General features: G+C 37.2%; 1 protein-coding gene across 1 annotated transcript; it reads left to right on the top strand.

Annotated features, from left to right (window-relative positions):
• The first annotated feature begins 1,492 nt into the window (after positions 1-1,492).
• On the top strand, positions 1,493-10,856 carry LOC145219263 (CUB and zona pellucida-like domain-containing protein 1). The gene is made up of 13 exons (XM_080086648.1): positions 1,493-1,529; positions 1,916-2,043; positions 5,655-5,805; positions 6,136-6,311; positions 6,705-6,843; positions 7,344-7,389; positions 7,697-7,862; positions 8,055-8,212; positions 8,640-8,811; positions 8,939-9,009; positions 9,126-9,315; positions 9,772-9,856; positions 10,418-10,856. Exons 1-13 carry the CDS (start codon positions 1,493-1,495, stop codon positions 10,561-10,563), a joined length of 1,665 nt encoding a protein of 554 aa, XP_079942774.1. The 3' UTR covers positions 10,564-10,856.
• Positions 10,857-11,956: the final 1,100 nt, after the last annotated feature.

Genomic DNA, 11,956 nt, shown 5'->3' on the forward strand with positions numbered 1-11,956 from the left:
TACAACGTAGCGCCTCTGTGGTAAAACAGGAGTTAGGTACAGTCCCGCAAAAATACTTAAAATGGCGATGATGAATGAGTGCATGTTACGACCCTAGTTTGCCAAGATAATTAAGATGGCTATTTAACCTAGACCGTACGTGAGTTCTGTTTAATGTGTTCCCTAACCTGACATGGCTCAGAGTCTGACAAAATCTCACTCTTGTTTGGGTTAATAAGACAAGGTTGTTATTATGTAAAAGTATCCACAACTGTTAACAAATATACAACTGAGAGCTATTAAGTCATAAGATAAACGCAAACTAAACACACATCCGAACACACAATCATGTCAGAACCAAACTTACACTCTACCGTACATCTACAACACAAATATATATACGCCATGGTCGAGCAATTACGCAATTTCATAGAAACATAAAGAAACATGTTGTAAGTAAGAGAAACAAGCATTACGCAAAGAGGAAGGACGAGAAAGAGAGAGTAGCTAGCAGACACGAACACTAACGCCTGAGGGCTATAACATTAACTTTGGTTGTCCAGCTAAAAGCATTGCGTGCGAACCAAAGATTGGCAACTGTATAAGAATGCGATTAAAAAGTCCATTTTGCAACGGAAAGTTCCAGAACGAAATCAGCGCTTTACCGAATTGTTTAAAACGGTTGCGAAATCCTGAGATGCATGACATAACGTGACTATTTTCGTGACCAAGTTCAAATGACGTAATCATGTAACGTTAAACACGTTACAGTGCATCCAAAGCAAGAAACCGTGCATGGAAATGCCTGTTTATATGGTTACACCCGCGTGTGATCATACTGACCCAATTACAAGTCACCAACAGCCGTAAATCAAATGAAAAATAATATGTCGAGATGTGAATTGTAATGCCCAAATATAACATTGTAAACATTGGATCAGGTTCGATGGAAAAGGCAATTTTTTACAAAGCGACAATCCCGATATCTATGTAAAGATCGATTCCTCCTCTCAACCTTGCACCCCTTACTTTGCCCAACCAAGTACGTGCGCCATCCAGCGATTGTTTAAACAAAGGAAGTTTTTATCGCATTGTGACGTCACAACGGATTATGGTAAAACTATGGGACCGCGTTCGATGGAAAGAGTAATACTTCTTGATAGTTCATGCAAAATTTCGAATTAGTACCTTGAAAGGTTTGTTGTTAATAGCTGCCCCAACGGTGGCATTTCCAAGCCACGCAAGCGCTGACTTTAACAGCGTAAAAGGCCTATGCTTGCACCATGTGTACTTTCTTGGCCAGAAATTTTGCGTACCTTCTACTGGTTTTTCGGCTGGCAACATTGAATGTTTTTTAACCTAGGAACCGTCTTATAAATTTTTATGTCAGATTGTGTTTTGTAAAACATTGCGCAACTTTTTGTGTTTGAATCTAAAATGCCTTGTTTGTTTGTTTATTGTTTTTTGTTTAAAAACCCGTTGGGCGGGCAACGTCTAAATGCGTTTTGTCACGATGGTTTGTAAAAAAGCTGCCTGTGTGACCGGAGCAGGTTTAGATCCCATTGGATTTTGAACACAAGTCGATTTGGTTACTATTCGGCCAAATTAAACGTATATTTGCTTGATTTGATTTCTGACGTCGCACTTTAGTCTCTTTTTATTTTGGGAAAATCAAAGTTGCTTGCGAAAACTAAAAAAGGTTAACAACTGGATAATATTGTTTCGAGGTTACGAAACCCATGACATGCTGATATTTTTGTCTTCGCCTTGTTGCAATAAAAATATTCAGAACCAGGTCGATTATGTATTAAGACGCTTGCTGACTTGTCATTGCGCAATGTAAATAGTAGTTTAACATTATTATTGGGCAGCACCAACATTTAAGAACGGGTTCTGGTAACAAATGCTCTCGCATACTTATGCATATTTATTGCAGACACTCCAGGAGACAAAGATGAAGTAAATGAAGCAGCTGACAACATCTTCCACCTTGTGATGTTTGTTCCTGTGGCTACTGTAATTATCGCAGCTGGTTACCTTGTATGGGGCAAAATGGCCCAAGATGTAAAATCTAAACAAATTATCCTGCAGATAACATTTCACAATAACTTTCCGCAAATTGCATTGTAGTGATTCTCACGAGATAAAATCGCTTTAAATTTTCCCCAAAACAACAAACTAGGCAGCGATTTATTCCCAAATTCGGTTTCAAAAGAGGCTTCAAAAACTAGTCACTACGGTACATTTTATATTTTTTCGTGCTTTATTTTTATTAGAAAATTTCCTCGTCAAAGTTTGTTTGTTTCAATGACTGTAGAACAATACAATCGGATGCAATTGATACTGTGTGTGCATTGGTTATACGGACACCAAAGTCACATTTTTGCTTTTCACGTTTCAATTAGCCATTTTGGAGTAGCATGTATCTCTTAATCAAATTGTGAGAGGAACTACTACGAAGTTTGTAACATTATAAGCAAATGGCTGTTTTTTTAATAGTTGCTACATTTGAATGATTCATAGGAACCACTAAGTAAAACTAGAATGGAAGTTTAGAAATGGCAGTCACAGCCAGAATAAAGTTTTATGGTCAAAACATTTACTGGTTAAGTATTAAACAAGTTTTTGGATGTCGAGAGGAAATAATCTTAACAAGCTTATTTGTGGTGGATTTGGTTTGCAAGTTGGGATTGTTTCTTATGGTGACTGAATACGATTTTATTTTTAACTTAATGCCTCCACCTAGTGTATTGATTGTTTCCAACGTTACATTTAGTTTCGGATACAAACCAACCTACGACAAACATGTATAATCTGTTGAATCAAATCTTCACAAACAAATACACATTTTACATATTTATGTTTCAAAGAAAATCCATGAGTTTCGTTGCTCTATTAGTCTGATATTTTAACGGTTTAGATTTGGTTGGTCTTATCTATTTTAACATTTTTATTCATTAAATGTTTTGACCAGTGGAAACACATATGTTTATATTTAACTGTAATTGTTTAATAATTTGGATTTCACCTTATTTTTTATTATGGCACCTTTAAAACGTACCGCTAGTTTGCCATATTTATTAACTACTGTCACGCACCAATGATTTTGACATCGACGAGTCGCGCCTGCACATTTGTAATTGTCCGGTGAGGTCATGTGAGTTTTGTGCTGCCATGTTTCGTGCTATATTTAGGGTAGTTCTTGCCTGGGCCTTATGGTGTTTAGAGCGTTCGCATTGTAGCTGCAAAACATGGCGGTGTTGTGTTGCAACTTATTGAAACTTTGGAGATAGCCAACGTCCTTTCAGTTTTATATTTATTATTTCTATTAAACTTACATTAGTTGTTCAGTGTGAACATTACACCTTTGTCTTTAGCAGTCAGCCGTCAGTGCAGGAGAAATCTATTAAGTTAAAGGCGGTGATCCGCTATAATAGTGGATAGGGTTGGGTAAGCTTACTCTGTTCAGTCAAAGTTAACCACCTCGCCTTTCCCTCAAATCCTAGGCCAAATCCGGGTTCACCTAACTAATTTCGGTTACAATTATACCGATTTTTAATATTTTTACCTGAATCAAATGGTGTGTCGGTGGCGTTGTAAATGACCAAAATGTTTGCTTGTGCTGGGAAAGTCTCTGACATGTTCGACCGAACGTCAATTCACCAGTTTGATTGCTTCCTCTTGTATTTGAGCTGTAACTGTGTCGTCATTGGCGTCGCTTTGCAAGTAGGCGCTTGATAAATAAATGTGAGGCAATATTGAGAAGTTTCAGGTTTCCAACCGGAGTGCCGATATACCCTAATGCAGGGGTTCCCAACCTTTTTACGATCTCATACCAAATGACGCTCTCTACTGCCACGCGTACCACTTCCTGCAGAACAACTAATTGGCTCGACATATATTTAATTGAGAATAATAATATTGGCCTACTAACCACTAAAGCACCACAACCAAATTTAACGAGATTTTTGTGTTTGTTTACTGTCTACCAATTGGTCGATGCGCGGTGTAAATTTGCTAACAGCGCATCGAAAGTCATTTCCGGGCGCACCCAGTTTTTGTGAAAAAAACGGAAGCTACTGGCGTACCACCTGAAAAACCTTCGCGTACCACAGGTTGGGAACCCCTGCCCTAATGTGACATGTTTGTTGCAGAGGGTGCAGATTTCAGGTACTTAGTGATATTGCTGTTAATTATATCTCCAAAGTAAAAATGTCAAGTCGACTATTAAAAGCGGCTCTTTTTGTGAGCGCTCTGAGTATGCTCCTCCGAGGTTAGTGACTTTATTGATTTTTGTTGTGATTTCAACTTAAGTGGTATGCATGATAAGTCAAATTCTGGCAGTACGACAACATTAAGCTTTGCTGTGCGTTTTTCTGGAGGACCACGAGTACAAGCTCAGTAGAAACGACCAAAACAGTGGTCGGCAACCGCCGGTACGCGACGAGTTCGTTATCAGGCTGTATAATCTTTAAGGTTTTAAATGGTCTAAAACATTTTGTCCATGTATCCCGGGGAATACAAACTAATTTAGGTTTTTTCATTGCCAAATATTTGTAGTTTTTTTTAAGACCGGTCCGCGATAAAACTTTAGTTTCAAAAACGGTCTGCAGTAGAGAAAAGGTTGCCGACACCTGCTCCAAAAGACATTAATGTTGTGTTGCAAATATCACGGATGTTATATAAAGGGAGCTATGGGTCCCGAGGGTTACTTAAAGGGGTAATCGATCTATAAAAGGCTGGGAATCACTGTTCTAGTATTGAGAAATCAGAGAGAGTAACACGAGGACAAAAATTCAGGCCCCACATTGATTAGATATAGTTTAGTATTTAAAAAAATATTTTCTACTTTAGTATTAATGCGACATCTTTAGGCGAGCATTCTTCTTGGCTAATACGTATATATCAAGGGAAATATTGGTTGTGGCCAGGAGAAGTCCTGCAAAGCATCGTTTTCAACTTGATATAGATTTTCGTTTTTTTTTAGTATCCTATAATGCCGCTTTTCGTATTTTTTGCAGCTGAAACTGCTTCCTAGCATAATAAACAGAGTGGCAATATCCATCGTTGCGCCTTTTTTAATTTTTATGTATTTTAGTTGCACACCAACCAAGTAACATCCCACAAACCCTTTATGTCATACAACAATACCTGGTCATACGGCACAAGGGGAGACTGTCCGTTATATTGTCGAACATTGAAAGATATATTTTCGTAAATTGAAAACTTTGGAATATGTAGGCTTAAACAAGTAAATTGGGCGAAAATACGCCATGGTGGCGAACAGGCTTGTATGAGAGCTAAAGCTTGTTAAACAGCATGTTATACTGTTTTACTTAAAATGGTGCTTGTATCATTTAGTTTCCGACACACTGTGTGCAGTGGAGAATGTAAGCGGTGCTCATTATTATACAACAATTGCCCCTAACTGTAACACATGGGCCCGACGATTTGTTTCAACTGGAGATTCTTCTCGGTTAATTGCACATTTCCGTTTGGGACAGCTTGCTGCAAACAACTTTTGCAAGGTAAAACTTTACGAACTTAGTCCTTGAAATGAGCCTAATTCGAAATTCGTCCGTTCGTTTCCGCGTAGGTTCGAATTTCATTTCTTTCAGTTAGATTTTAAATACTTTCCTAACCTTATGCGCAAATCGTGAACAAAAAACATCTAGATTTACGAGGGATCCGACGACCAAGGTAAATTAGCTGGAACGTTGGAAGGTGGAGGCTTATCTTTTCCAGTTATCGTTGAAAGTTCGTCTGCTTATATATCTTGTGTCACAGACCTCACATCGGAATCTGTGTCGTTTTGTCTACAACCATGTAAGTCAGGCTTACGATTCATTTAAAACCGAAACTTAAAGCATATATTGTAGATGAAACATGTTTTCGGGTCGATATCAGCAACAAATAAAATGATGTCAAATCTATTATTTTGCAGACATTGAAAAAAATAATAATTTGCAAACATAGTTTTAATGTAAAAAAATCGCAGTTGATGAGCACTTTTTAAACAGTGGTGATATTCCATTGCTTATCGGATCGACAACTACACATAAGTCACAGAAAATCGACAACACGATGGTCAAAACAATTGCTTGGAACTATTTTACCAGCTGTGTTGTCTCAAGCTAAACTTTTTGTGTTTTATAGTTACTTCGTGCGGGGAAGATGTTGCTGATATACCGTACAATTTACTATCTCCGATGTTTCCTGGTAACTACCCCAACCTTGCTGGTTGTATTTGGAGACTTCAAATGAATTGCAGCACAACCTTATTGTTCCAATTTTCCTCATTTGACACTGAAACCAACTACGACATTCTATACGTAAGTGTCTTAACTTATAATATAACCTAAAAATCCAGGAGATATTGACAACGCATATAATCGAGTGGAAACGGTTTGTTATCTGTGGGACATTTCCTGCCGCACGCACTGAAAGTAATACATGATTAAGTTTTTTTTTAAATGTATTTTAGAGTAACATATTTATTATAAACTGATTTTGCAGTGCGAAAAAGTTCACTTCTAATATTGAGGAAAGCAATAAATTTGTTTAAAGTGAAATCCTATTTTTGTTAAGCGCCTAACTAAATGATGAAAAACTTGCGGCTTTAAGAAGGTATGCGGCCTTTTATGACAAAAAGTGCGCCCCCCCTGCGGCATAATGTTAACATTCCTGAACATACGAAAAGTAACTAAATGGAGTATTGTTTTCAGTTCAAGAACGAAGAGGGTATTGTGGACAGATTTTCTGGGACGCTTCGATCATCTGATTACACGATGACAGCAACAAATCTTACTGTTGTGTTTTTGACCGACGGTAGCGGGCAATACAGAGGATTTAATGCGACAGTAGGTGAGGCAAATCTTCTTTCAGGCACACAATTTTGACATGCAAATAATAATAATACACTTGATCTCAGCTAGCATGGGTTGTGGTACGATGTAAAAAAACTTCAATATTTATTTTAAAAACTAAGATCTAGTCAATAAGATAACACCGAATAATTGCGACAAGTGCTATAGATTTCCTTTTGGTTTAGCTAATTACATTCTAGAGAGTTCCCCACGGGCTCTTTTGACATCAAGTTCTTATTTTTGGTTCTGTCTCACCAAATTACATCATTTTGTTAGTTCGCTGATGCCAAGCTGTACCATTTTATATGATAAAAATGCGGGGTAAATAAAATCCATTAAATTATTATCACAATATAAAAGCCATGAAATGTTTGAAATAACAAATTTAATAAAAGCAATGAAATAACAAATTTAATGCGTGGAAGTAAATTTTAATCCATAAAAAGTGGACTAGTGCTCGAACTTTATTATCACGGTTTAAGAATGCTTTTTGTGTAGAAATACAACCAACTGTTGAATGTAGGACTGCAAATTTGATCATAAGGTAGGTTAATACTTTCTTTTTGATTCTTTTGTGAAATTTATTGATAATTGTTGAAAGTAATAATCAGAAGATTGTTGAAAAAATTTGAAGTATTTCAAGCATTTTGTTGTGCTGCCTGTTTTTGTCATAAGCCTGCAATTGCTTGTTTTTCATTGATTGAGACATCTTTTACTTATCAGCAATGGGTCTTCTAATGGGATGCCGCTAGAAAAACTGCAACATAGTATAAATGTTTGGAAAATAAAAAAAATGACAGGTTGTCTAGACTTTTATAATGCCCAAAAACACGACAGTCCAATTTTCGCAGAGTAACAGCTGATCAACAGAACACATTAGATTACGAACTCGGTGACACACTTTACATCGCATTGGACAGGGAAACTCCCCTTTCTCAACTCAATAACAGCTGCAAGGTCACGGGGTCAAACCCAGTGTTTACGTTTGACATTGGCCAATGCAAAGGTGTTTTTAAGGTAAAATTGGATTTTGTTCTGAACTCATAGACTATATGTCCTTATTATTTTTTTAGACAACATTATTCGTTAGAAGTAATAAACATTGCATGGCTAGGGGTAATAATAAAGTGCAATAAGCTTTTTATTGCTGCATAATAAAAATGAAATACCAATTTTGAAATATAATGTAATTTTCGTGCTCTTATACAGAATGAAAACGGTATGGTGTCGGTGTCTTTCCTGATCTGGAGGTTTCTAGCTCCATCCCCTGCAGTGATCCAGCGTGACGTTCAAAACAAGCTCAATGTGACTTGTTTATTTGACGCGGACCTTCTTATCGCGTCATCCAAAATTAGTACACAAATCGGGTAAAGCGACGAAAAACAAACCATTATATAACAGCTATGGAGTGGCATTCGGCACAAGACATCATGTACAAGACACACAGTAGGCGTCATAAAACGTAACACGTAGTCTTTTGTTGACATCACTTTGAAACAAATTGACACTGGGAAAACAGAAATGTTCCATATGATACAAAACATCCAACCACACCACGAATGGCATACAGCAGTTAACACATTACACACGACACAGAACACATCAATCTACCCATGGCACAAACCACATGACACGCACGACACATTTGACATGAAATACAGTAAAAGTATACCACATCTGCCACATGTAACAAGACATGCACCCAACAGCACCTGCCGCACTATGTCTGACACGCATCACAGTTTGTCTTTCCCTTTCAATTTTTATTAATCGCAAACATTTTATTTATTGTAGATCTGCCGAAATTATTGCAAAGAAAAAAGGAAGTTTGGATGTCGACCTAAATCTCTTCAGCAACGAATATTTTACCGAAAGCTTGCCCGGAGAAGTAACTGTGCCCAACTACATTTTTGCTAAATTTAAACTAGATGGGATTTCTGTAGGCGATGATTACTTTATTGTCCAGGTGAATTGAAAACAAAATGCTTTTAGTGCAAGAAAACACTGCATTTACTAGTTTAGTTTTTAATAGTTCTGGCATCGTTGCACTGGTTTGTAAATTGAACTGTTAAAGTGGAATACCTTTCTTACAGCTGGAAACCTGTTGGGCGACACGCAGTGGAAACTCCAATAGTTTGCCGAATTATCAAATTGTACAAAGCGGGTAAGATATACTTGAATTACCTCAACATTTTTTTCTCGTTTGGGAGCTTATTTCTTCAATGATTAATTTTCCACACCTGTATTTCACTCTGTTTAACTTGGAATCGAAATATTTAGATGCGTAGTGCCACCCAGTGGAGGCGAGGCTGCCAACGCTAAGACGTTGATACGAAATTACGAATCCAACTTTGCAACTTTCAAGTTGATGAGCTTTGTGTGGACAAACTTTACCGACGCAGAACAATTTATCTATATCCACTGCGACGTGACCGTCTGTCATAATTCAACTGGACAATGCCCTGAACAGGTGAGTTGAGTTAAGTATGTTGCTTCCAAACTGGTGTGTCCTAGGTTCGCTTGCCAATACGGTATATTTTCTGACACCAGCTGCACTCATGAGATTTTACTTGTTTAATCAGTACAAAGGCCGAGTAGTCTGGCGCGTCTGACCCAAAAAGACCTAAAAAAAACTTGATCTGGATTAGTCCCCCATCCCGCCGTCTCGGGTCCGAACCACATGATAAAAACGATGTTTACTGTCCATAGCTTACATGCAAACTAAAGAGTATTTGAACCCTCTTGTTTGGTTCAGCTGATAGAGTAATAGCACGGATAATACGCGGTGCCGTGTAGGAATGCTTGGGAGACCGGCCTTTAATCGGCCTGACGCACTGTGTTTATATATATGTGTGTAATTCGGTATGACGCCTTCAATAAAACTGGTGTACAATGAAATATCAATATGAGTGTAATTGTTTTGCAGACTTGTTCTGGTAAGAAACGGCGATCTGTTGAAGACAATGGTCGCCATCAACTGCTTTCTGCAGGGCCAGTGCATATCGTTCAAGGTACCGGTTATATGCACTTGCTTGGTAACGCAATTTAAACATCATTTAATCTATATTCTAGATAATATTGCTGATACACGAGCTTTTGCTAAGCAAATTTGTAGTTCTAGCAAGCAGGTCACACCTCTTGGGGCATAATAACTTAAGTTTTCGAAATATTTTCCCCATTTATTGTACTGTGGCTTGGTGACTACTTACATAGATGTATATGTGATTAACTTGACTGGTAACATTAACAACCGCACCTTTGTTAACTGCCTTGACTTACTTCAAAAAAAGGCTATGTTTGCATCAAAAGACACATATAAATAGGTAAATAAAATTAGACAATTACCTTAAAACATATTTCATGGGTTCGAATCCCATCTCTAATTTTATTTTCTTGTATCCGTTGCTGTAACAACGAGACTGGTTCGATGGCTTCTTGCAATCTTGACATATACTGCGATTTTTATTATAGCGAACACATGACCGTTTCATGGTTGGCTACATCAATAAATAAACAATTCTTCACACATTTTGTTTTTGTTAAGCATGACTTTTTTATCGCTTATACAACAGGAGAAAGAAACGAAGCTATAGAAGGAGTTGGCAACAGCTACCAACTTGTGATGTTTGTTCTTCTGGCTGTAATTATTATAGGAGCTGGTTACATCGTATGGGGCAAACTGACCCAGGGTCGCAATGCGAGACAAAATCGCCAGTAAATGAACTTTTTATTATTCTCATCATAGCATTGTTTGTGTGCATGTAAATAACTATTTACTTTTGAAGATAAAAACAAATAACAAATTAAAGCTGTTTTTCATTTAAAAAAACGCTGTTTAAAATTTTGTAAATAAATATTATGCATCATTTCACTTAATACATGCATCATTCATAGCTAAAGTGCTGACATGAAATTAGTTGTCAAAGTATTGTTGTGTATCTGTTTAATTGTTATGTACAATATAATCACATAGGGTCAAAACTGTGTCTTTTGGCTTAGCTTATGCAATGAATCAGGAAATAACATTTTCAATTATTTTAGCGCGGTAGCCTCTGTTGAGCGTGGTTATATTCACCTTTGAATCTCATTTATGGTATTTAATTTAACACAAATTAAACCCATAACAAAATGATTTTTGTCTGGGGGTCACTAACCCTATGCCCGCTAGACTAATTCTTAAAAGAGCCGGTTGGGCACCGTTGGTAAAACCAGTCAAGTTGAGAACTAAAGCTAACCACCCGTGTTAGGAAAAGAGGGTGGGGTTTAACAGGAAAAGAAACCACCCAAAGAAACCCTGTTGGATAGTTTCAGGCGCCGAAAGAAAGGATGCAGCACAAAACACAGTGACGATATTAAACAATATGTAGTTTTACTACATTACTAAAAAATGGCACAAAAAATGCAAGCAGAAGTTTCAAAAGAGATTGGGCCCTGTTTTTGTTTGAATGAAAATCATGACATGCTAATTTGAACAAAGCCACTTTGACAATAGCACAAAACAATTTATATAAACGCATTGCTTCAACACGTTTATACTTATGTTCTGAACTGGTAGCCTTTGAACCATTTGGTTATCTTAAGGTAGCACTCGGGTTTTAAAAAATGTAAATAACACGATAGTTTTGAAAGCCTAATTTCCGTACGAATTTGAGCAATAGATAGTGTTTGTTACAAACAAGGTGTTGCATGCTTATATTTAAAGATTTCATATTATAATCTTGGCTAGTTATATTTCGATGTATATGGTCGATTCCAATTTCTTCTTTGTAATCCATTTCACACACGCAAAAATCAATATCTGCCGGTCTGGAAAATGCAGTAGGCCTGCGTTCTGAAGATTTCTGTGTTTCTTCTTCCAAGGCTTCTGTCGCCAAGTTGGTCCCCATTGTATTGATAAATGCATGGCTTGGCTCTTGATACACATTAAACATTATTCATATTTTGTTGTGATGTGTGGTTGTGTAATGCAGTAAAAACAACTATCTGATTTTTCTGTGTTTTATAGCTCTTGTTAATTCAGTACAACAGGTTTGAAGTACCTTATGTAGACCTGAAACCGCTTGTTTATTTGTTGGTCTGAACAATGTGTGGACATTTCTGATTAGCAGTAA

The sequence above is a fragment of the Phallusia mammillata genome, chromosome 3, assembly GCF_965637545.1.
Source record: "Phallusia mammillata chromosome 3, kaPhaMamm4.hap1.1, whole genome shotgun sequence".
Lineage (NCBI taxonomy): Eukaryota > Metazoa > Chordata > Ascidiacea > Phlebobranchia > Ascidiidae > Phallusia > Phallusia mammillata.